General features: G+C 42.4%; 1 protein-coding gene across 3 annotated transcripts; it reads right to left on the reverse strand.

The window, feature by feature from the left end:
- Nucleotides 1-81: 81 nt before the first annotated feature.
- Nucleotides 82-26,158, reverse strand: evi5l (ecotropic viral integration site 5 like). Of its 3 annotated transcripts, XM_028404645.1 has the most exons (21): nucleotides 25,797-26,158; nucleotides 25,317-25,395; nucleotides 16,274-16,661; nucleotides 14,954-15,143; nucleotides 14,055-14,279; nucleotides 13,265-13,339; nucleotides 12,890-13,015; nucleotides 12,590-12,733; nucleotides 12,384-12,473; nucleotides 11,397-11,494; nucleotides 10,890-10,950; nucleotides 10,756-10,809; nucleotides 10,278-10,310; nucleotides 9,381-9,521; nucleotides 8,359-8,475; nucleotides 7,426-7,566; nucleotides 7,158-7,334; nucleotides 6,927-7,073; nucleotides 6,655-6,750; nucleotides 6,446-6,541; nucleotides 82-4,283 (listed from the first exon to the last, which is right to left on the reverse strand). In XM_028404645.1, exons 3-21 carry the CDS (start codon nucleotides 16,513-16,515, stop codon nucleotides 3,963-3,965), a joined length of 2,574 nt encoding a protein of 857 aa, XP_028260446.1. In that variant the 5' UTR covers nucleotides 16,516-16,661; nucleotides 25,317-25,395; nucleotides 25,797-26,158; the 3' UTR covers nucleotides 82-3,962. The 3 variants fall into 3 exon arrangements, with proteins under 3 accessions (XP_028260446.1, XP_028260457.1, XP_028260465.1); XM_028404656.1 differs by lacking the exon at nucleotides 25,317-25,395; XM_028404664.1 differs by lacking the exon at nucleotides 10,278-10,310.
- Between the last annotated feature and the right edge of the window lie 997 nt (nucleotides 26,159-27,155).

Consider the following 27,155-nt stretch of genomic DNA (forward strand, 5'->3'; position numbering starts at 1 on the left):
CCCCATCAGAGTGGAGTTATATCAGTTTATTCTTTTAACTGTCAATTAATATATTTGACAACATCAGCTGAACTGCCAGAGAGAGGGGGGGGGGGGGTATGATGCTGTGAATATCAAACAGTACATCATTCAGAGAGCTCCTACAGCAGACTAACACTACCTGAAAGGGGGAGAAGACGAGGTTCTAATCAGGGAAAACATGTGGTGGATGTTTATTAAGATGATGACTCAGTATTCTACATTTAAAATAAACATATCATTTTATCAGCAGTTAAAGGAAGCGTCCGTTCAGTCGATAGAACCGGTGTCGAACATAAGCAGTGTGTAAATATGTCTACTTTTATGGCACTTTATGTTTGTCGTCATTGTTTTGTGTGACGCTGTTTGCAGTAGGAGCCGGATGGTAATTATAAAAAAATAACATCACTAATAACTCATTTACAGACATATCAAAATGTGTCATCACAGTAGATAGGTAGTTGTATTCAGACGGTGGTGAGGACAGAGCACCATCACTGAACCGCAGTGTACCCATGGACTGATTCCCCATGACTGGAACCTCAGCCGTTCTACCAGCAGCTTAAAATATAAAGTTATAATCCTTAAGATTTAGGTGTTACTGTTCAGATTGAAATGTACACTATATTGCCAAAAGTATTCAGTCACCCATCCCAATGATTTATTTCAGGTGTTCCATGGCCACAGCGGTATGAAATCCTGCCCCTCTGCTTCTACAAACATCTGTGAAAGAATGGCCGCGCTCAGGAGCTTAGTGAACGACAGCAACTCAGCCACTAAGTGGTAGGACACGTAGAAATGACAGAGTGGGGTCAGCGGACGCTGAGGTGCACATTGTGCAGAGGTCGACATATTTCTGCAGAGTTAATCGTTGCAGAACTTCATGTGGCCTTCAGATTCAAGAACAGTGCACAGAGAGCTTCATGGAATGGGTCTCCACGGCCGAGCAGCTGCATCCAAGCCATACATCACCAAGTGCAATGCAAAGCATCAGATCCAGACTCTAGAGCGGTGGAGACGCCATCTCTGGAGTGAGGAATCACGCATCTCTACCTGGCAACCTGGAGGTTGAAATTGGGAAGTTGAAATTCCCATCCTTAACCTTGTGGAAAACCTTCCCACAAGAAGAGTTGAAGCTGTTGTAGCTGCAAAGAGTTGGCCGGCTGCACATTAAACCCTATGGATTAATGAGATGTCACTTAAGTTTATGCGTTTAGAGGCAGATGAGCGAACGCTTTTAGCAATAGAGTGTACTTTAAAAGGCTACTCTGCCTGTTTAAAGGCAGAAATAACAATAGCAACATGCTGCCACCTGCAAATGGTACAACACAAAGATATTTACACTTCAAACCCATTTCAGTTTCATGTCTTTTTTTCCCTGCCAGGCCTGGAAGCTGTTGGGCTCATGTCTGACAACATGAGCCCAACAGTGACAACAGTGGAAAAAAATGGTCATTGGGGTATCATTAAAATCTTAAGGATTATGACTTCATATATAAAAATGGAACTCAAAGTAACTACAGCCAATGACTCAAGTCTCCGTCCACACTTGAAGGAACTCAACTGAAACAACCGTCATTCGGCCCGGCGGCCCACAGACACTGATTACAGCGTGGAGATTTCAGTTGCTACATCTACCAGTGACCACTAAAGAGCTGTTATTTGCAACAGTATGGTGGGCAAACCAACATCCTCTTCAGCTTTTAAATGGCCATTACTGGAAGAACCCAATTTCCTAATGTTTGAGAGGATTGCAATGATGCTCTGCTTCGTTCAATCCGAGGAATAACAACGAAGCACACGTCATGACCTCGGAGCACCTGTAATGATCCCACACCGTCACTGTAGTGCAAAAATCAACAGACTCTGTGAACATGACACCCTGTTTGATAAAACACACACACTCAGACCGGTCTCAGGCTGACAGTGATACAGCTTTAAATATCATCTATATACTTCTGCTCCTGTCACGCTGTATACTTTATATTTCTCCATACATCATTTTACAACCTTTGTTTTCTACAGAGAATATATTATTGTTTGATATGTAAAATATTTTCCTCGTCCTTACAGAATGACGTTCTTTAACTTTTAGTGACCCACAGTTTTAGCTGTCAAAATAAGGATATAAGTGCATGAAAATGGTGATTCTATATCAGCACTGGAATTTTATGCTTATATGTAACACTGATAGTTAAAGGAGCACTTTGACGAGAGGACTCTCGTGTCAATCTGATTCAATATGAGGCTAAATCTTGGAGAACGGTTAGAACGAGCGTGGCTGGTTTTAGATACAGAATTCATGCAAGCACTTTATAAATTAATTCCCGCTCACACAACTCAAAAAACCTCTTTGAGCCTAGAGAGTTATTGCTGTTATATGAATCATTATGAGTTCATGACTTTTCTACTTAAATCAAGACAGAGTTTTAGCGTTTAGAACTAGTGTGTTAACACGAGTAGGATGGAAAAGTATCCAGGCTAGCAGCAAAGGTGGGCTAACCAACGGGTCACTGTGTACAGTGCAGTAACTTGTGTGTGAATTTTGTCGAGGTAGTGTTGTTACAAATTGCACAAGTTGTGCCACCGGAAATGATGAAGACTAGCTGATGTGTAGCTTAACGTGCAGTCACATCTGATGAGGGGAACAACTAGCTGTTTGACCTGAAGCAAAGTTACCTAGTCGAAATTCACACACTGATCTAGAAACGTCTACAACGATACAGTTCATGTGACATTAACTGTAATAATTAATACATTAAGCTGGGTTAACACAAAAAACCTGCCCGGCTAAGCCAACCATCCCTTTTAGATTTAGCTTCATATTGACATCTTATTTGTTCTTCCCACATGTAGGAGTGTTTGGTGTTGAAGGAAATATTGAGAAGCTCAGGTTGGAAGTAAAAAAATGTTTTCAAAGAAAAGTAAATTAGAAATCATAGCAGCACGTTTTCCGTCTGTAAGCGTCACAGTAAACCAGTGACAGGTGACTAGTTGGCACAAAGGACGGTGTAGAAAGTTTGGCCTCCGTCAGTGTCTCTACACTCCTACAGTTTCAAATAGATATATATATAAATTAAAAAACTATATTAAAATAAATTACAACTCAGTAGTAAAACAAAAACAAACCAAAAAACTGATTTGGCAGCATGAAGTTAGTTTCTTCCTCTTTTGTGGGTTATTGAGAAGTTTGTTGTAATAACTCACTGCAGGTCATACACGACAAAAACCTCATACACCATCTCGCAATATTCCTACACTTTGACACTGATGTTCCTGCATTGTTCACACTTTTCAACAGTTGTATGTAACACCCTGTCTGCACATATGTGAATGGATGTCTGATGTTGTGAAGGCAGTGGAATGAATGGATCTTTCTACTAAGATGCAGAAAACAGGAAAGGATGTCTTTAACTCCGAACCAACCAGGAGGAAGGGTTGTATATATCAGGGTAGACAGAGTTTACAGTGTCAGGTGTCTATAAGTCAGTCTGTAGGGAGAGGAAAGAGTTCATTTTGCCTGTCTACCCATGTTTTTCTCCTTGTCACAGATTCAGGTCCCGTGGTAGATCTTGATCAGGATCAGTCTGGTGCTGGTCCAGCTTCAGTCCATGTTGTGTGTGTGTGTGTCAGGTGAAGATATGTGTTACTAGTTTCTGCCGTACGAGTAACAAGGATGCAGGTTTTACTTCTTTGTCGGGAAACACAGGACGGGACAGTGTAGGGAACAAGGTGGTGGAGACGGTAACAGGAGTGGAGACAACAGGTAGTGATGATCAGAAGAGGTCCAATCAATGCCACTATGTCAGCATCAAGTCAAACGTAAACACTGGAAAAGCTGAGGAGGAGTACTGGATTGGATAACACAATCCTAGTTTTTGTTCTCCTTAGAGTCTCTTTAGGGGCAAAGAGATCCAGTGAAGTCACTGCACCATCTCCAGGTCTCAGTTATCCAACGCCTCGGCACACACCATGCTGCCGTACAGCTGCTGTGGGTCCGGATGTGTCTGCACCCGCTCCTCTGTCTCGCTGTCCGTGCTGCCTTCGCTGTCCAGGCGGGCAGATGGGTGACACGGGGTGGACAGCGAGGGGTAGAGAGCGGTTGCGGGCAGTGGGCTGGGCAGGAGGTCGTCGTCTGAGCTGAGGTAGTCTCCCTCAGCAGAGGCGGGGCTGGCCAGGCAGAGGTCCTGGTAGTTAGTGCTTCCTCCTACGCCGCCGCCGTGTCTGGAGCTGAGTGCTGCCTTGTGTCCTCGCAACAGCCTGATCTGAGAACAGAGAACATAGGGTTTAAATTATTGGGCTTTCTATAGATGGGAAGACTTTACACCCGGTCAGAGGGATTTTTAATTATTTTATTCATTCAGATCATTAAAGCTAATGATGTTTGCAGGTCAGCCCACTGTGATGGGTCACAGAAACAGGTACGACTCCAGAATTGCTCCCGTCTACACCAGGGTAAGAGCTTAGCAAACACAGAGACTGATGTCGTCAGCCCACTCATTATTAATCCGAGACATAACTTAATGTTAGCTAGCATGCAAATACAGACAGCCACTAGTAAGGCTTCTCCTGACATCTGTAAATGATTTTAGATTGTAATATGCCACCAGTACACCACCTTTACATACACAGTGGTTTACGGTCTTAGAAGCGGAAGTCTCAGTATTTCTGTAAGTCTTTAGATGCATCAACCGTGTGAATGTCATCACAGACACCAGATTTAAAAGTCTGGTATACATAGAGCGGACACTGGCAGTGTCTGCAGGGATCTTACAGAGACCAATATACATGTCAAAGTCTCATACTACTAATATAATGTCACAAAAGGAAACAGTTATTAGCAGCAGCAGTGGAGAGGAGAAGAGGTTTTCTATAAATAAAGTCAGAGTGAATGAGGTTTTATGGTCTGTCAGTGTTAAAACAGTTAGCTTACACTGTGCAAGGCACTAAATGTCAGGTGCTGGGAACTTTTTTATGGGTTGTTGGGTGTGAAAAAAAAAGTTTAACCCACTGATGTTTATCTTTCTTATCATTCTGTGTGTGTGTGTAAAATAAGGTTGTGTAGTCAAAATCAGAGCAGCCAGCTGACAGCGGATACATGCTCTGATTTAAAGACAGAACAAACAGAAAAACAACATGTTTCCTTTCCATCGCTGCCGTCCTGATCTCAGACTGCAGTGGTCTCACATGTGCATGTTAACCCTGCGTGTACCACAGTGACTCATGACAAATCTCAGAGGTTTTTGCTTTTTCCCCCCTCTATCATACTCTCAGGTTAGCTGGAGGGAAGTGGGGGGGGAGAGGGGGGGGTGCTGGTGGTTAACCGATGGAAATGTTTTGACTGTGTGAAGCTCACAGCAGCCAGGTTTTATAGATCCACATTATTAACAACGAGGACGTCGGTGGACGATCTGAAGATATTCAGATTAAAACCATCTGAAGCATAATAAATACAGCTCGGCTGCAGTTCACAGAATGTGTCAGCATGCGTCAGGTACAGGTCTGTGTGAGTCAAAAAGAGGCTGATAAGCATATAAGCAGCGCACTGAGATTTTTCTACATGGTTCATCGCTTCCTCATCTGTACGCACGCAAGTTTCGGTCTCATTTATAAAACCACAGCTTTGATAAAAAAAGGTGGGCAGAGGAGGAGAAGAGAGAGGAGATGAGCGGTAAAGGGCAGGGCAGTCTCAACCCCCCACCTCCTACCCCGCCATTTCATGCTCAAACACACTCCCTGCTCAGTCACGCACTGCCACTCTCTGAATGAACAAACTTCAACAGCGTGTATGAGAACATTTCGACAACATGTCAGTGAAAATTCTGAAATCACAACCGAAATTATAATATGGAAATCAGCCGAGCTGGAGTTATGATATATTTTTATACCAGACAAAGTGGGTGAACTCTGTGCACTGTGGCTGACAGATGAAAGAAAAAACCCCTTCATGACCTTTATGGTGGTGTTACCCTATTTTTTTTTTAAAAAACTTATGAGAATTAAAGTTCCCTGTGAACCCAGTGATGAGAACACAGCTGCTGGGGAACAGCAGTGGTCTCTTGTTACAAGAAAAACCTTTAAAAAAAAAAAAAAAAAGGCGCTGCATGTCGAGGTGGAAGTGGTGTCTGTACGCAGATGATGAGATTCTTCTGTGGTGGTTTGCACGCTGCAGGATATTTGTATAAATACAACGTGCACTGTGTGCACAATGTCATACGCCATTTTCTGTAACAGTGGGAAGACGTTTTAGCTATGCACTTGCTTGCAAAGTCCTAGCTTATACAACAATAATAACAGCTGTCATGAAAGATGAGATTTACATTATCTGTGTCTGTCACAGGTAAAAATAGGGCTCAGGATTATTATTAAATCCTGTGTGTATCATGTCTGCTTTCTGCCGGTTCGTGTACTTGTGTGTGTGTCCAACCTCGTTCTTGAGCTCAGTGATCTGGTCCCGGAGCTGGCTGATGTACTGCCTGGAGTCTGAGTGGTTCAGCTGCCCCTGGATCAGCCCTTCCTCCTTCTAAATAATGGATTTTAAACACAATCTTAACTCAGCACATGGATCGAAATATCTTCTCTTTTTTGTGTTTCGTTTATACAGGGATGCTTGCAGACAGACACACATGTACATACCTGTATCTCAAGTTCAGCGATCTTCTGCCGGAGTTCAGCCATGGCAGCCATGCTGTCTGCTTCCCTCAGTCGCACGGCCATCACCTCCTCTTTACTCTACATGTACCGTGACCAAGGGAGCAAGATGACAATTAATACTTTAATCAAGATATTAATCATGAATACTTGGATGCATCGTAAACAGTCTCTGTCTGTCTCTCCTCCCAGGCTCATGTCCATTTTCTTATTATCTGTTTCTGTTCTGCACACACACTCATCCGGCTCCTTCAAACCTTGCAGTCGGACTCGGCCTGCTTCCTTTTCATCTCGTTGAGTTGGGCCTGCAGCGCTTTGTTCTGATTGGACAGCATCTGGAGCCGGTCCTGCAGGGCGGAGCGCTCCTGCTCATGACGACCAATCAGCTTGCTGTGGATCTGGTTCTGAAGCAAGAGGGGAGATGAATGGGTGAGAATCTGCAGAAGCACTGACTGTCTGGCAGCGTGTCGCTGCAGAGTGTGTCTGACCTGGCTCTCCAGCTGCAGGGCTTTGAGCTTGACTTCTCGGAGCTCAGCCTGTGCCTGAGCCTCCCTCAGTCTGACTGTCATCAGTTTGTCCTGCAGCTCGTTCATGGCGTTCTTCTTTGGGGATTCTTTCCAGTGTCCGCCCCCGCCGCCAGTGCTGCCGCCACGGGACATATGATGCTGCGGAAACCAAACACAAGCCAGTGTGGCATATCAGTGTGTACACACAGGTGAGTGACAGATAAAGAGCAGCAGTGTTTGTGTGTTTTACCTGCCAGCGCTGGTTGAGCTCAGTCACAGTGTCCTGCATCTCTCTGAATGAGCGCAGCGTCTCCAGCTCCCGCAGCTTCATCTGCTTCACCTCCTCCTGCAGAGCTGCCACGTTGTTCTCGTCCGGCAGGCAGCTGCTCCTCTGGATGGACAAAGTATATTTACATGCACACAAATTATTCAAATGTAGTCCCTTTTTCCAAGTGGAGCATTGTCCAATTAGATGAGTGACATGTTAGGTTTTAGAATGATCCTTTGGTCATACAACTCAGTCTGAGAATGTGTCTCGTTGTTGTGGCACATGGACTGCTGCTGTGTTTATGGTTAGCTCTGGATGTAAACAAACTAGCAAACCAAGAAGTTGCAATGAATGCCCAAATAAAAATCCACATTTCTGATAAAAAAAACAAAAAGATTTTTGTATGCAGCATATTTTTTTTCATATTTGGGTTCCCAAACTTATATTGTGTGGGAGGTGTAATCCTCAGTATCAGCACCCTTTTAGCTTTTAACTGAGATGATGCCCTCTCTGCAGCTGTGTGACTATATATCTCATCTCACTGAGTCCTCTCATTCTGTCGTCCCAGTTTCGTTCAGTAATAGTGCGTGTGATAATAATCCTTATGTTGGTTGGTGACTTTTTTCATTTGCTTATCAGGCAGGGAGCATTTCCACTGAATAAAAACACTGTAATAATCTATCTTTCTTTCTATCTACTGTGTGTGTTCCTCATCCACGTTCCAAAACAACAAGTGCTAACCTTTGGTCTTATTATTTTCACCTAAATTATTATTTTTGTATATAAAACAATGAAAAAACAAAGCATGAGTTGCAAGAATATTAAAATAAAAAACAATGGCATGGAGACATATTCCTGCTTCTAGTGTTTATACCTCACTGTCACACAGTAAAGCATGTGTGCTTGTTAATTCACCTTCTCCAGGTCGAGCACTTTGTCTTGCATTTCTTTCAGCGCTCCCAGCAGTTCGGCCTCGCGCAGCCTGGACTGCTCCAGCTGGGTCTGCAGGTTGCTCACGAATGGTTCTGTGTACTGAAACAAACACCAGAGACAGATTATAACTACAGACATTTAGACACTCCAGAGGATATCTCACTTGAACAGAGTGTATTTAGGTCAGTTTTCATTTTACTGTCACACCAGCTGTGATGCCAGTTTGTCGTGGCTGGTGGTTCAGCTCAGCTAAATTTACCACAGTGTCAAAGTTTGCTCCACAAGCTGTTGTTTCTCTTTCTATGCCTTTAGCTTCTACTGCTCAGAAAAGAAGAAACTGAAAATTGAGTAAACCCAAACTGTTGCATTCTTTCTGAGACCAAATGACCTGAATGTGACACCAACGTGACAACGATGTAAAAACTTTCACACGGTAATTTGATTCCTCTGTCCTGCCATTGATGTTACAAATATGTGGTAAATGTCTTCATACATAGCTCATTAACCCTCTGACTCAGCATGATGTCAGAAAACAGGGAGCTACTGTACATTTCTATGTCACCACATCAAAGTGAAACTACAACAGCAGAGTGTGAGGGCGGCAGAAAAACTGAGAGCCGAGTGGAAAAATCCTTTCCTACGAGGTAAAATACAAATGCTTGAAATTGGGCAAGTACATAGCGTGAGTACAAGATTCTCGATGTGTCATTCTGGGCTTCTCGGTCTTGGTTATCAAAGGAGACTGTGAGTGTCTGGAGGTGTGAGAACCCTGGTGGGTGATGTGTGCGTACAATCTCATTCATCACAAAGGGCATCATTTAGAGCTAAATCTGTGACGTTCTGTAGATAAATGACATCAGTGCACATTTTAACTGGAAATCAAAGGTTAACAGCAGCACAAGGCGTTACTGAAGTAGTTTTTAAAGAGAAACACTAACAAAAAGACAGAGATTGAGGAGAAACAGCCAACTGTACTATGTGTATCTGTGTCTTTATTGATTTACCCTCTGCTGCTGCAGCTCTCTGATGGTGTCCTGCGCTTTCTCCAGGCTCTCGCTGGCCGTGCTGCACTGCTGCCTCACCACCGCCAGCTCCCGCTTGATCACATAGTTCTCCTCTGCTTCCTGTGCCCTCGTCACCTGACCCTGAAACAGCAGGCCAGAGAGGGAAGGGGGTCAAAAACATCTTATGTGGTTTTAAAAGTCAAACGCAGACTATGTAAGGGGAGGAAGCAATCCAGGGCAATTCAGAGGGATGCAACATAATTAAGGTTAATGGAAACTATGCCAGATGTCATATGGCAGATTTGTAGCCCTAAGGGATATTTCATTATTTTGGGAGTGTAGCTAAAGCTAGTGTCTGGGCTCAAATAACCAACTCTGCCTCTCAGTATTTCAAAAGCTAGTCACAAATTGGTCTACCATCATATGGTAAAGACATATTTGATATAAATTTTGTTTATCTGCTAAAAAATGTGCATTTTGAAATAGCAAGTTAAACCCACAGTATTCTGATCTGATGTTGCTGATTTTGATCATTTGGACAAAACCAGACTCCCTGCTTCCTAGTCTTTGTGCTAAGCTAACAGTAGTTAGTTTCACATTAATTAGTTTATGCAAATATAACCACATGTATATAAAAAAAAATCTTCAACATGCCTCATGCAGTGATTTTACAACCCCGGGCCATTCTCCATCATGGATAAATACTACATGCATTCAGGGATTCCAGGAAGGGCTCATGGACTCAACAAATACATACAGTATTACAACATACACTAAAATCATGCGTTTTCGTCTGGTTACTGTTACGAAGAGGGAGAAAAGCAGTGCAGGACAGCAGAGGAGTGAGTAGGGCAGAGGACAGCGAGGTCAGTGGGAAAGTGGTTTACAGTACTCTACCTGTATCAGTCTGTCTGCCAGAGCAGCACTCTCCTACAGCACAACCAAGGAAAGGAACAAGAGGATGAAAAGAAGTGATGAAGAGAGTGAAAACAGCAGGACACCAGGGAGGAAAAAAACACAAGAAAACCCAGAAGGAAATTCAAGGGAAAGAAAGAAAACAGGCATATATCATTTGAGCAAAGCACAGAGGTTTGTGAGGAAAAAGAAACGCAGCAGTGAGATCACTCAGAAACATTTCACAGAAGAGGAAAAGATTAAAAAACTGCAATCTTTCTCAGTAGCAGAGGACCGACCGGCCGCATCCACACACACACCCACCCACACAGACACAGAGAAGATTCTCACGGGAAAAAAAGAACTAATACATTTAAACCTTCTTCCATGTTTCACTAGTCAATGTGATGAGTCCCAGCCCGACTTAATCTGTCTGCTTTTTTTATATATTAGCATTTAGATAGGAAAGCCCGTCTCTTACCTTCTCCAGAGTCTCGATCCTCTGCTTCAGCAGCCTGTTTTCTGTGCGTAACCTCTGAACAGAGAGAAGAGAAGTATGAAACTGTTATTTTTATTTTAACTATTCAATTACAGTGAACTTTCACAAAAACACACCTTAATCTCAATTTGCTCCTCCATTTCTTTGTTCTTGATTGTGGTGTACTCCTTCTCAAGCCTGAAAAAAAATCAATACAAACAGTGTGATCAGATGATAACAGCACAAGAAACATATGAAACATATGAAACATATCTTCAAATGAATATTAAGAATGAAGGGACATTCGGAGTCCAGAATAGGAGTGGTGTGTTTGTCAAAACATTATAAAGCATCTCAAGTAGTTAGCTGCAATGTTTGTTGTCCGGTTGAATAACGACAGAATAGGCAGCCACTACGATCTGTATGAAGTGATCGGTGACTCCAGAAGCTAAACCATCAAACGTTAGCTGATGAGTTCCCAGACTGCAGTTATGCAGGGCTTAAATATAGAACAATGCTGGATGTGAGCGTGCGCCAATCTAAAAAAAAAAAATTAGCACAAATCCTATATGTCTACAATAACCGCCTCTAGGCGATGGTCTCCAGACTGGTCTGAGGGATGATGTGCTAATGAGCGCTCTTACTTCTTCATCCTCTTGGGGTTGTATTTGACTTGGTAGGCCCTGAAGATCAGCTTGTCTGGGCAGCTTTCAAACTGGTGGGGGATCACCTTCTGGAAATGCTGACAGCCACAAGAGAGAAACATGTGACAATGATGCTCATTTATATTTTATGGAAAAGCATTCTAGATGAGTGAAGAAAGAAAAGCTGCAGCGGCCCCGAGGCTAGCCAGCAGCTGTTCAGGGATAATACACAACACAGTGTTCACTGTGATTTAGAGGTAATACAAGTCAAATTTCAAAACTAATCTAAAAGGCACTAAAACCTAAAACCAATACTTATAATTTACTGAAATTATGTTTACAGATATGTTTTTGGTTTTATTGGGGGTGGGGTCTATTTAAAAAAAAGGGAAACAATACCTGTTTGTAAATATTATTAAGACTATATTATTTATTGAATCTAATGACGGACAAAATGTTTTGTCAGGCATGAATTCCATGCTGTCACTGAAAGCTTCAGTATATCAGTGATGATTTACATTTCACAGATAAAACAAATGAGCCATCTGAAAAATGCGAACTGAGTGAGTGATCTTGAAACCTTCCGGAATTAAATTTAAAGTTAAAATCAGGTTTTGCTTCTAAATAAGATGTGTGATTGATAAGTGTTTGGCCTGAGGTAGAAGGAGAAGAGTTATACAGCAGTTCAGCTCTGAGTGATTATGCAGAATGTGTGAAGTCAATAATGTTAGCAGTGTTTTTGTCTGTCAGGATCTGTTTGTTTCACAAATACTGGACAGAGTATAGAAAAGCAAATGAATCAAATGGAACATGTACATGACTAGAAAGCATAATGCTGTACATGCATGTAATTGAGCGACTTTTTTTTTTTGCAGATCTTAACTTGTGTGTTCAGGAAGCGTGCGTGCAAAGTGGGACATGAAGCTTTTGACTCACAGCTGAATCAGTACATGAAAGCTATTTCTGAAGAGATCTGCGGCTGCTTACCTGTGACATGCCCTCCATGTCCAGCTGAATGAGGTCAGTCTGGTTGTACTGCAGGATGGCCAGGCCCACACGGAAGATAATCTCGAGGCCCTGTGGAGAGTTCGCATCTTTTAATACATGTGCTTTGAAACAAGAGATTAATAAATACTGAATATACAGAGTCAAAACTCCTGATGCTTGAAACACATTGATCAAATGTTTCCTACCTCATACATGAAAATATCAAAGATTCGCGTGGCGACTGGCAGAGGAAGGAAGGTGAGAAAAAGCGTGAGGAACCAGGATGAGGCGTACATGGATGTGTGGAAACTCTGGGACCGGAAATGGACATTCAGCTCTGGAAGTTGTTCCTGAAGTAACACACAAAAAACAATCAAACCACAAATGAGCCCAACAGGAGCACTCAGAAAAGGAAGTGATGTGCTATCCAGACGTAAATGAATGATTTGCTGCCCCCCTGTGGACATGTTTCACAGTCGTCATGGACCACTGCTTCCTTTCTTTACCTGTAGCAGATATTCAAACTGGTAGATGCAGAGGCCGAGCTCGGCCATGCTCGGTTTGAACAGCTCCCTCAGACGGTACTCCTGCATCAGCCGCACAAAAACACAAAAAGCCTCCTCCTCTGGCATCTGAGGGGAGGTGAGTCATGAATTAAACACTGCTCATACAGTTTATTAAACAGCGACTCCCATATGTCAGAGTACCTCCAGAGACAAATTAACAGCGCAGCAGTTTAACAAAAACCTAATCATCCACGGTTGGGAGCAATCAGACAAATCCACTGGGACTGGTTACAATGAGGCTCACGACCGCTGAGCCTTTCAGCAAAATATCCTCGTTATTATTGGTTTTGCTGAAATATAGCACTCGATCATTACCTGCATTAGAAGTAAGCCAACGATGAAGGCACTGCCTTGGCAGTAGCCCACCTCTCGATCCACCAGCGAGTACGCCTGAAAAACACACACATTACATCAGCTGTGCTCTGTATGAGCAGAAAAACAACGTGTAATCCTGACTGAACATGAGCAGCAGGATCAACAAGTCATCAGAGGTCCCTTCATTTCCTGAGCAGCTTCACTACAAGGAAAATCAACAAGTGTGTTTTCATGGCTGTCAACAACACATTTCCACATTTTCTCTTGAATTCTCTGTTTCAAATTAGGAATAAAACTAGCAAAAGACATTAATTACAGCCAATCAAATCTTTTATTTCCACAGAAGGATGAGATACTATGTCAAAATGGCACTCTGATCTGCAGTTCAGGCTTCAGATCATCAAAATCAAATGATCAAGGGTTTATTATGTCTGTGGCAACTTTACACACAATGATATCATTATGTTATATTTCTATTTCTATTTACGCTTTAGGGGGAAAAATACATTTAGAAACAACTGAAAGAAAATTAATATATATTCTCATATTTTTACATTATTTTTCAATATATTTCAAGTATTCATCAAGTATTCACAAATATTTAATGAGGACAAAAGACATGAATCCTATCTGTTACACCTCAAACATGCACAGATGATGAAGTTACAGCTGCAAAACTGTGACACCAAAATGCAACCTGATAAGACATTTGTGTGTTACTTAACGGTTTCGAAAAACTACTCTGACCCACACTGTCTTAGTACACATGCTAAAAAGTCACAGTGCTCACCTTCATGACATTAAAGAGGACTTCTTGTCCCAGGCTGTCCTGGCCTTTGAAGAACTCGTGCTCGGGGTAGGTGCGAGCGATGTCTCTGCGGATGAGCTTCTCACAAGGGGAGGACATCTTCAGCAGCTCAGAGTACTGGTTCTTCACCGGCATGTCTGTGGCGTTGCCTAGCAGCTGCCAGACGATGGCGCGGAAATGATGAGGAATGCCCTTCCTGATTAACTCCTGATCAACACACACATCAAAGAGGACTAATGATTATTTGAGCATCTCTGTGGACTGAATGTTCTCTGAGATTGTTTTGTATTATTCTTTATACGCTCAGCACATTAGGATAGATCACTCTCTACTCTCGTGGTACTTCTGCTCACCCACTTTACCCTGACTCATGTTTGCTGTCTCTGCTTTCATCCATCTTCTTTTCCCTCGGGTTTACTCTTTTTGTGATGAAGGACACACAGAGGGCCACAGAGAGAGAGGGGGGGCAGTGTAACTAAAAAAACATTGGTGTAGTCCTGGGACAACACACTCATAACCAACTAATCTATCATATGCTGTTCAGTGTGCTCATTATTGCACACTACAGCCAAAGACTGTTTACTACCATGGCTGGGATGGTGAAGGAACGTGTCACAGACTTGACATGCCACACACACGCACACGCCACCCAGATGAACGGACACTTTGATTAAATGTCACAGGAGTCTGGGATTTTAGCAGCCCTGTGCTCTGTAACATGATCCAGTACACTGACGCACTGAGTGCAAAAATAACATGAGGAGGCTGATAATCTCCTTATTGGTGTTCTCATGTCTGATTATCCTCAGTGATTCATTCTCAGGGAAAAAATGCTTCCTGTGACATCAGAATCTTTCTGCCTCCAGTCCGTGTTGCCCCACCTTCAGCAGCTTGTCCTTCTTGCGCCTCCATTCCTCCCACTCATTGACAATGCGGCCCCATAAGATCCAGGTATCTTCCTCCAGGTGTGACAGGTTGGAGGAGGCCGAGGAGCTGGACACCAGTGAAGAGCCACTGTTCCGCCGGGAGCCGCTCATTGACCGCATGGACTTAGAATCAGCCTCCAGCAACCTGATGGAAGAGACGGTTTATATAACAACTGAAAAACAAGCAGAAGCAACACTGTGAAGGATTGAAGAAGAAAACACTAAAAAAGCAAATTAAATTCTCACACAATGGCTTAAACATCTAGTTATGTGGCTGATTTGTATGAATGACATTACACTATTCAGCCATATGGTTTTTTTTAAAATCAAGAAACAGTTTCTGATGGCAACAACAGAAGAAAAAGGAGGATGAGGAAAAGAAAGAGTAAGAAGACAAAGAAGAATAAATCTGATGGTGGACAGCAAAAAAGATGTTCCTTGAAAGCTCCTAGCCTTTGCCCACTGACTCCAGTGTTTATGCCAAGTGTCAGCAGGGCTGCAGGAGGGCAGAGAGCTCATGATGTGATTAAAGATGCTGCTCTTTACCCTGAGGTTGTCAGGTTCAGTTCCACTTTAACCCCACATGTCAGATTCTTTTACGTCACTTGACTCCACCGTACTGCACTCCAGCGGAGACTGGCTGTGAGGTTTAAAATGTAACACTGTGTCTTGTTTTTTGTAATTTAGTTTTTTTTTAGATTCAACCACAAAGTTTAAAATATGAAAATACTTCCTGAAATACATGTTTTGATATTTACACCTCAGCTGGTAAATAGCTGTAGGTACCAGGTATTAGGTAAATACAAACTAGTAGCAATCTATGGAGGAAACAGACAATACATTTCTTTAATAGTTTAAAAGGATTCACATATTCATGCATTTGAGTGATTTTCCCCCAAACAGAAATGCATGTATGGAACTCACCTACTTGTTTTCTGTGATACTAACCTATTTTCTGTTATCCTGTGTATATTTATGTAAATATAGGCCATGCAGATTCGGGATTCTGGGTCAACCTGACATTTGCCCGTGGTCATTCATCCTATTGCACTGGGCTTGTATATACACAATGATCTGCGTCAACATGCTGCCAAGTACAATATTACATCGTTACTTCCATGAGGAGAATGGAGTCTGCAGTTTTCATAGAACTTCTCAGCCCACTCAGAAGAGAGGAGGAAAAGATAAACAAGAGGAAGAGGAAAAAAAGGGAATGAGGAGGAGGTGAAGAACCACCAAATGTGCATCTCATTATTCCTTGCCTAAGGATCTTACCTGTTCTGCTCCTCCAGCTTGGCCAGCAGCTCCAGTTCATCAGGACTCAAGTTCTCCGAGTCAGCTGGGGAGACCGCTGGCGCTGACAGCACTGCATCATGCGAAGAAGAGTCTGGGCTGAGCACTGGGCTGCCTGTCGACAAGGGGTCTGGGTCCATGCCGGGAGGGGACGAGGGGCACTCGAGCTGTGGAGGAGCCACGCTGGAGCTGTCTCTCTCTGGGCTGCCATTAGGGATAGACATGGCGTTGAGGATGGAGGAGGATGAGTGAAGCAGCGTGGGTGTGGTGAGGGGGTCTCCCAGTATCACAGTCGGCCTCCCTCCTCAGTGAGCTGTCTGATTGGGCACCTGGCGGACCCCGGAGCCAATATGATCAGAGGTCGTCAAACCTATGAATAAATTCACAAAAAAAACCATTCTATTATTTTACAGGTTCTGACAATAAGTTTTTACCATGTTATTTATAATGACATTTTGTTTACCAGATGAAAGTAGCTGCATTCCATTTAGTTGATGAGATATGTAATAGAACCCAGCTGATATAGGTTACACCTGTGCAGCAGGTGATGGTAATATTTCTGTTTGTACTGTCCATCCCCAACAGACAAACACTCTGCAGTTTAAAGAAAGCAATGCAGCCCAATCCGACAACACTGCATTTAATCCCCCTTCAGCTGTATAAGAGAGGTATTGATTTAACATTTTAGAGGCTTTAGTTTCTAGTTCTGCTGGACTATATTGAGGCAAGGCAAACGTTTCCTCTGGGAGAAGAGGGTTTTATCTGCTAGTCCTCCCTGTGTGCAAATACACAAATTATTCATACTTATAGTTTATTTAAAATCAAAAGAAACAAACATGTAAGCAGTCACTTAGATTAATGTGTCCCTTCACATCCTGGGTCTAAAATGACTGTACAGGAAAGGATCTTAGTCACTGTGGTGACATCATCCTGACTGAGAGCATCACAACACATCACTGTTGACAAACTGCAATCAGAGAGGTGTTTTTCTTCACACAGTGGAAGCAGTCCTGCTGCTGTGGCTGCTGTTATCTGTAAATCCATAAACTCCTCTGTAAATTCTGTCACATCAATGTTAATGAGCTCTTACTAATAATAGCCCCATATCAGAAGAACTGAACCCTGGTCAACGGATCCAAACTAATTAATCAAACCAGCTCAGGTTGTACCACTAACAAGGAAAACAGAGGTTTAGCAGAGGCTTTAATGAGCTGTTCTTTTAACCACCAGTCATTTACGGTGGCCTGCACTGAGGAGCATATTTTCTAGCAAGAACCTTCACTCTCAGTGGTTAATGAACACCTTGTGTGTTTTCACCAGACTGTCCTCATTCAGCACAACAGCAGGGATCAAAATGTGACACAACCAGTGTTCTTTAGTTATATGTCCTCCTGTGGTCATGTGAACGTTGTGCAAGTGAAATCTTCACCTTGACAACCACAAAAACAATCTGAAGAGCAGCTTGCCACACAGAGGAAACGCTAGCATTGCAACATGTTTTAAACATAAAAGGATTTATCTAAAGCCACACATTTTTTTTTTTTTTAGGTACCAGACCAGAGGAAAACAAACACATGTACTTTTGTTCACGCTGCTCCACAACATGGAGCAAACTATGCCCTCTTTCCATGGCAGCTCTTAACCTTGTGGAAAATACTGTGTATCACATTAACAGAAAACAGCTGACATTCAGCTCATAACACCGAACACCAAACTAACAATAGTGTTGCACAAAATGCCACTTCCAAGTGACCTTGTATTAGAAAACTCCAAAACAACACAATGGTAAATTGGATTGGGCTGTTTGATCAACTGTGAAGGTTGAGAAAAACACTCGGCTGCCTATATAACATAGGATGCTGCGACACAAAACAAAGCAAGGAAAGCAAAAATATAGCCTGCAGCAGAGGAGCAGAGAGAGAGATGCATAATAACTGTCTGAACACTGCACAGGGAAGAAACAAGGACCACATTCATGCATTGCATCCAGCCCCATCAAAAGAGCCATTAACAAGCCAATGAAACCAATCACATTTGTAAAATGGTTTCCCTCTAACAATCCGAAATGCAATCATTTTATATAGGATATAGTTCCATTAATAAAAAACAACATTTTTTCAAATGTCAATCGTCCTTTTCATCTAAAAATCATCTGACAAATGTGCAAACCTCTGACATCTCTTCTCTCATCATCATCATCTATTCACACACTGTTAACCACAAAGTTTTACTTTAGTTATATGGACACATTCTTTGAGCAGATTTGCTGGGTTTCAATTATTGTTGCTGCAGCTCCAGACTTGTTAATAAAATATGCAGGGTTAATGATCTAAACGTGAAAAAACAAACTGCCCTTAAATCATCTTCTCGAGTGTCATCCTTCTATGACAATACAAAGTGATGCTTCAGTGAGGTTCCAGTGCACAGACAGCTGTGTCGCTGTGGTCAGTAAAAGGTGTGAGTCATGCAGGAATAAACACACACACTGACTGGTTATAGGAAGGACATTGTGAAGGTCTCTGACAAAGCAAAACAAGCCAGATTTTCTGAGCTTGGCTATTGTTTTGTATGATAGCAGACCTTCTGTAATGTCATTGTGTGCCTGGAAGAAACTGCAGTCTGAGAGGGTGGGGGGATGGTGTAGAGTGTAATCCATTATATTTGTGCTTGTGTGCCCACTACATGACAAGTTACTGTTTAGCCTGTGTAGTTATATTTTAAGTTCGATGTCAGTGTACATATTGTTATGTGAGGGGACAGCCAGTGTGTTGTATGTGTAGTGAGAGTCCAACTGTGTCATAGGTGTTACACAAAAGTGTGTGATTGTGTTTAAATTGTCCTTCATCTATATCACTGTACACAATTAAGGTATTGTGTAGAGTCTCCGCTTGAACGCATCTTCTCCAAGCGCCACACAAACAGACAGGGCTATTGTCTCCTCCTCTGACCTTCCTCCACACATACATACACACGCACACCACCTCCAGTCATCCAGCATGAACCCACATCCCCTTTGCCCTTCCATGTTTTCAGTGATGTGAGCACGGTTTGCATGCAAACTACAGTGCAGGGTGCTTCACAAAACACACTAGTTTTCATTAGTGCAAAGAAGCTTTTCAGCCCCTTTCTGTGCTTGGTGACATGAAGACTGATCCAGCCTGGAGCTATTATTATTAGGAGGGTTTCTTTGGTCTTCCCAACACCAAGCAACTACAGACAGTTCTTTATTTTACCTGAAGACATATAGTATTACAAACTACTAGTCATTGTGGAGTGTATATTATTTCCATAGAAAAAAAAACATATAGACACAAAAATGGACATCAGCTTTTGGTAAATGAAAAACCAAACCACAGGGCCCGACCTTTGCCTCCTGAGAGTTCTTGCTGTGACATCAAGAGCGACCCCTTCATTAATCTGTAGCTGCTAACCTCGCTGCTGTTCTAACTCATGATGTCATGTTTGGCTACTGACACGTGGCCTGTTTGTGTTCACGCTATTCAACACTGTCCTTGTGACTGCTGCTGGGCTCCACAGTCCTCAGAGCATTCCATTGTGAAGACAGTGTGTGTGTGTGTTTTGTGAAATCCATAAATAGAGTCAGAATGATTTGATTAGGTAAAAATAATACGTGGAATTAGTTCTCTGAGAACGGATGCAGACATATTAACAGTTATAATGTGTAAAAGAGCAATGGTGTGTGAAGTAGAACTATGACAGAAGGTTAAGTGACCCCCATCACTTTCCCTTTCAGTCAGTTTCTATGTGAAGCATACTGACTGTGATAGTGATGTTGATACGGTGGCTAAATCTAACATCATGCTTTCTTCCTCCTTATCCATATCAACAAACCCAGTGCCACCTGACAAACAGCAGTTTGGTCAGAGATTCATTGTGTTATGCTGTCAGCAGCTAGAAAGCAAGAATGTCTGTGATTTCAACACAAGATTTGTCTTCATTTTTCAACTTAAAATAAAATTTGTAATTCAGAATATTTCCTGTAAAAGAAGACTTCTACGCTCTGGATCTTATAATAGATCTCAATCCTTTGATTGAGCTAGCATTGAACTGGACTGTGTGCTCACAGCAGCATGGTTTATGCCCCCATCACTCTGCTTTTCATGAGATCCCTCATTCAGCTTCATCAGTATGATAATGGCATCTGTTCTCCAAAGAGCCCTCATGTACAGACTGCACAGTACAAATCAGTGGACTGCATATTAGCTCTTATGTCGGTGCAGTGCAGCAGATGTTTTCTGGCATTTTGTCAGATATGTATTTGCTATGACATAAAGAGTAAATAAGAAGGAGCCACGTTCAGGGATAAAGAATCATCAAGGACAATGAATGTTTTCCAGACATTTTCCTCTAAATCCACTTTACTTTACATGACTAATGCTTTCCTGCTCTAAATTTAGTTAGTATCCCTCTCTGGATGATTTGTTCCTCTGAGTGCAACGTGAAAGGAAACTTTCTAGAAATAGACCAACAACACTACTCTGACCAAGCAGAGTTTCTACTTGTACACAGCTGTCTGCTGTGGGCAAAAACGTATTTAGAGTTAACACTTTGCAGTTCAAGTCTACCTTATAACCTGTCAGAATTCATGCTACATATGAGGTCATCCCCCTGGTGTGACCTGCTCTTGGCCTGTTGGAGGAGTGCATGCAAGTGTTGATTTCCCATAACCCTTCACTCTGCTTAGACAGACAAAACCGATGTGGAAACATAGCTCGACTGCTAGATGCATCAAAAAGCATACGAAAGTGCAAACGGAGATAAGAAAAGTGAAACTAACCTCTAGATGACAGTCACAGACCCACACAGTGTATCTCTGTCTGTCTGTCTGGCTACAGTGGAAATAGGTGTTATTGTGGCTTTACAGGTTGACGAGGGCTGAAGTCAGGTTGGTTGGAAAAAAGAAAAACCTATAGTATTTCAATGACAAATGATGTTTTTCTGCTACATTCATTAGGTTAAATTTCATACATTTCCAGCAGCAGAGTCACACATACTGATTGGGGTCAAGCTATGTAACAGCCGGTTTATCAAAACACATTGGCTGAGAGGAGGAAACATTGTCTAAGTGAGATATGAACGACTGTTTAACCTACTGGTTTCTCCAATGTCCCAGCAATCTCATATCATCCGGGGAACAGAAGTAGTCATGTAAGATACTGTACATCAGAGGTGGGAGTAAATCACTCGTGTGCAAGTCACAAGCAAGTCTCAAGTCAATGTGATGAGACTCAAGCAAGTCAAGTCGTTGCTCAGGTCAAGCAAGTCACAAGTCAAGTCATACAAAAATCTAATGGTCTTAAAATTAAAATGCTCACAATGGCATGGATACATTTATAATGTTATCAAAATACATATTCTTCACTGACTCATGTAATAATGCAACAATAGCTTGATATGTTCATATTACATATTCAAATTAAAAATGTACAAAGCTGATTATTATGCATGTGATTATTAACCCATTGGCTGTATAGAATTGTATACAGTCATCAGCTGTGTTCACTTTTCAATTGAAATGCTGTATTTGGACTGGAGGCTCAGCCTTCATCATGCAAATGTGCAAAGAATGCTTCTCCATATGTTTCTTAGTTGTTTTAATGTGTTTTCCTGATAAAGGCCGAGCCAAAAGTCCAAATGCATCATTTTATATTCAATTCGAGTCATCATGTGACTCGAGTCCCCCACCTCTGCTGTACATACACTGAGCTTTATGCTTACTTCAATGTGAAAACACACTGATAGCCCATTAAGTCTCAGTCATATCTAGAGGCTGTATAAATATGGCTGACATGACAGCTCCCCCAAAGTGAGGCAAAAACATCTATATCTCCCCCTAGAGGTTGGTTGCAATATAGGTCACAACCCTCCATGTTCGTAGAATAAACACAGACCAAACTATACAAACTAAAAGACCTCCTCAAATAAAGTTCCCCCTGTGATTATTCATGACATGTTAGCTATTTTTCAATCACACTGACCTGTGTTCAAGTGTTTATTTTTTTGATACATTCAGGTTTAATTAGCTATAGTAGACTAAAAATAAGGAGGAAGCCACCGCAAGCAGCAGCCAACGAAGCAGCCAAGCATGATGCAGAAGTGGATGAGTGTTCTGGGTAGAACAGCGACAAAGTCGCTCCTCCCTTTGACCGCTACTACACAGACTGTGTTTTTCCAACATAGCAGTGTCCATACGCAAGGCATTTTTCCCTCACTTAGGTACATTGGGTGTACAAAAATGGCTTTGGCCATCCGTTATAAATCATCATCAGCAAGCAGGTGTGATGACACTTGGCAACACGTCTGTGTTGTCAATCATCCTCTAATTGATTCTGATTAGAAACTATGGTACTTAAACACTTTGTAATGCCATCCTCTTATGAAACACTTGGGGTTTACTAAGAAGAACCAATGTAGGGTGAAAGGGTAATACAGAGTGACATGCATACAGCCATAATAACTGCCTACTGCCTCATTATTTGTCTGAAAATCAAATCACACTCAGGCAGACTGAAATCTGTACCTCTAGTTACAAACAGGCCGCCTGCAAGAACAATAGAGCAGAGAAAAAAGCAGTGGAGGAGCTGCAGTTGTAGTGAGCTTGAAACACAGCAGTCAGGTCATCAAACTGCTCCCTGTTTCCATGCGTCAGCACAGGCAATGAAGTGCAGTGTCGTGCACGCCACGGGCCTGGCTAAAGTCAGAACAGTCAACCAGGGAAGCCAGACAGGAAGCCAGATGCAATGTGCTTTTTAGGGACTAGGGCTGGACGATATGGGCCAAAACACTGTATTTTTTTTTACCTGAATGCTGATATACAATATCTACATTTTGTTTTCCAATAAAGTAACAACAAAACACAGTCAGATACAGTATGCTCTTTGGGGACATGGATGGTTTTGACAAAGGCACTTTTTATTTCCCAGTCTCCCGTGAAATGTTTTGTCAGCAGGGATATTTGTTCACAAATTAAGATAACACTACACTATTGTGTACATTTTCTGGAACACTGCTTGTTAGTACGGTTCCTGTAGTACTGAAACCTTAAAGAGCAAACAATGGATTACACTGAAAAACACTGGCATGGGAGAGGACGCATATTAGGCTGTATGCTACTTTGATTAGAGGATCTATTTCATTTAAAGCATGTGGATCAAACAGTTAGTTACCACAAAGGAAAACTGTAAAGCTAACTTCATCAGTGACTACAGCTATATAAGGAAAAAGCAAAAGCAGAGCCTGACAGACACCGAAACCGAGAGAGCAGTGAGGGCTTCCCCGAGACAGGAGGAAACCTGAGGGGTAACAGTATGACTGAATATTTTTAGTACTAATGTGTCCGAGCAGCACTATCCTGAAGCTGCACTGCATACAAATACATACTGTGCATAATGATCATCCACATAACCGCAGTGTATTAAAAAGTCATAGTGTTCCTCTTTGGTTATTCATCTCAGGTTTTCCTGCCGAATGAAGCCACTAGTAGAGTAAATGGTAGCCCTCCTGTAAGCTCAGGACAGTGAAACAGTATCTCACTTGTTTACACCATTTAAAGTAACTCTTGTTTCAGGTTTGAGGAAGATCAATCAGCCCATCCTTGTTGTAACCTAAACTCAGGCTCATGTTTTGCTAGAGTTCTACAACAGCGACAAACAATAATTGACCTGGACAGCAGCATACAAACTGTACAGAAAACTGTGACATGATATCTTGTCCTCCTCTCTTTGCTGGAGCCCCCCCCCCCCAAAAAAAGAAAAAAACACACACACATACACACACAGACAGTGTACATGCACTAACAGTGACAGTTAATCTACCACTCTCTCACACTGGTGAATAATGAGGCAAATGCAGCAGTTAGTGCAAAGGAAAAGGTGAGCTGGGCTGTGCACAATCACTGCTTTGTGTGTGTGTGTGTGTGTTTGTGGATCAGATAAAGAAGTTTCAATTCTTCTGTATTTAAAAACAAGGTCACAGGATGTGAGAATCTGATACCTGTTTCTTTAGAGGTGAGATGTGTGTGTGTGTGTGTGTGTATTTGAGAGAGAGGCCTTTTGCATGGTGAGTGGATTTTACAGATAAGCCTAAAAGTAATCTCATTGTATCTCATACAAGCCCATTACCCAGCAGTACATGCTCAAAGTGACGAGGCTGCAATCACCACCAGTGCTAGTCTTCTGGGTGCTGGTGAGTTCAAGCATATGTGAATACATGTAACAGTAAACAGTGAGACAATGTGATGCTATTTTATCTTCCCGTCATTTATATGTGGTTTTTCAAAGGACGTTGCTCTGTGCTGCCATGGCAACTACAGTTTTAGAGCTCCATAGAAGTGATTTCTGGTGATGTAATCAGACATATTACACTGAATAATCATTTCCGGGATCTATCACATGGACTGTTCCATTGCTCCGCCCCCCTTTTATAATAAGGGCAATCAATGGATCAGGAGTCTGTTAGTGAATGTAAACACAGATCCTAACGCCCCCGTGGTCACAGAGCTTCTGACCTATTTTTCAAAAGGCACACTTAAAAAAATGTTTTGGAGAATCAGCAGTAGACGTTTGTAAGATCTGGCAATGGTCGCAAATGTCCAAGCTAGGTCAGACTCGTGATGGTGGATTGACCTGACGATTTCAAGGAAACCTAGTGTAAACCACTTTGTACCTTTAATGTCATATCTGATCTTTTATGGAAAGCAACACTGAAATATGTTATCAAATCAGTCAATACATCAATTCCTGCAATTTAGGCAGATAGCCCATAGTACCATTTACTGAGTGACACTTTTAGCCCAGGTGAGGGTGTACACATGACATTTATCAATGAAATTTGAACAAAACTGATGATAGTGTTGGTTTGTTGATGTTAAACACAGCCTACACTGCCATCCCTCCTCTCTGCTTCCAGCCATGCATGAAAGCTGAGGACTTTAATATCTGGGCTACTTGAAGAGCCCATAGCCTAATTGTATTAAGCGGTTTGTTTGGACATGACAGCTCATTACCCCGGCCTGCTGCTGCTGCTGCTGCTTCAGGATGCCTGAACAACAGGCCTGCATGCTCTGCAGTCGGCTGGATCAACATCTGTGGCCAAAAAAAAAAAATGACACATCATTCCCGCTTTGCGACGCCAAATATCCCGGCTTCTCCCAAACAATGTGATTGTGTAACGACATGGAAATGAGGACGCAGATGATCAAAGGCAGTACAGCAGCATGCTATCTATGCCTTAGCTACGAATACGGTTTATGGGCAAATGAATGGGCCGTGTCTTCGCTGGCATGCCGAGCAGCAGAAATTTTCATAGATAAATGGAGGTTGATGAAGCGCCTGACGGGCTGTGTCGGCCTGTTTGGTGTTTTTTTAAGTGATATGTAGGGAAGTAATGAGCAGCTCTCGCTGGCCCGTCAACGGGCTCTTCATGATAACACTGACATTCCATTAAAACACAGAAAATAAACACAAAACAGCCGTAAAGCACATACCTGCACTCCGTTTCCATACCCGCCGCGGAGACTTTTTCGTCGCTCCCACAGCAGTCCGTCGTTAATGTCGACCGTATTTTATCAGCTAATTAAAATCTTAATAGAGCACCGAGGACAAACACAGAGAGACCGTCAGTGCCATCCTCCTGCCGAGGCGACGCACAGCTGGTCGGAGCCCCTCTGCGAGTGTGTGTGTGTGCGCGCGTGTGAGAGAGAGAGAGTGCGCGCGAGACGAGAAAGGAAGACAGAGCCGAATTACAGAATACAAATATTTCTGTAGCCGTGCGCTAAAATAACCATGCTAGCCGTGTCATGTAGTCAACAGTTCAGCGGGGATGTGGTATAAACGGCCGCATCAATCATTAGCAGTATATCACACAGAATGGCTGTCGTTTCTGTCTTCTGTGCAGCACGAGGCGGGGCGCTCCAATCAGGTTACAGAGCTCGATATGAGTGACGTAGAAACAGCCAATCGCCTGCCCGGATTTGCGGGATCTCTGCGGAAGGGCAACAAACACAGCCAATCACTGTGAAGCTTTATTCCGCGGGAAGGCGGGGCCATGCAGGTGTCACACAGCCGTGTCAGTTAAACGGATTTACCAATATATGTATATCAACCAAATTATTAATGAGGTGACAGAAACGATGGATCTGTGTGTTGATGGATTTGAGTCCTACAAATCCTACTTATTAGCTACAAATATTAAACATGCTGGTTTGGTCCCTTTGCTGAAAATATTATTATATGTGACATCATTGGATATATTTGAACTATTTTATATAGCAGAGGATCAGCACATAAGCCTAACCCTGAGGGGTCATCAGAGAGGGGGGGGGTGCCTTAAAGCTTTATCAGTATGGTACTTCATAACACTCCATCACAGTGTATTTAGATTTATTTTCATGGTATAACTCCCAGTAGGCCTAATTAGTAAAGTACAGAGCTTCACTCATTTTAATGAAGAGTGATGTGAACAAAGTAGAAGAGCTGTCACACTTCAGTTATTTTACATTCTGGATGAAGCACCTTGGCTCTGGAACACATCACATCATAACTGGCTGCCCATCCAAATCCATCACAGTAGTTTGAGGAGGTGCTGTCGATGGCCTATGATGTTAACAGAGAGTTGTTTTCAGGCTGTCTCCAGCAGTTAAAGACTGCTTGGACAGAGAGGAAACATACTGATGATGTACATTTAATGATGTCTGTATTTGGACAGATACTTATCAACAAAACAGATACTGCAGCTTCTCACGCTCTTAGCAGCAAATAATGACAGTGCTCACCATCATGGTGGAAATATTATAGATACTTTATCTGGCTGTGTGTGAATCTGACCAGTTACAGCAAATGCTTTG

This window comes from Parambassis ranga, chromosome 1 (genome assembly GCF_900634625.1).
Source record: "Parambassis ranga chromosome 1, fParRan2.1, whole genome shotgun sequence".
In the NCBI taxonomy this organism is placed as follows: Eukaryota; Metazoa; Chordata; class Actinopteri; family Ambassidae; genus Parambassis; species Parambassis ranga.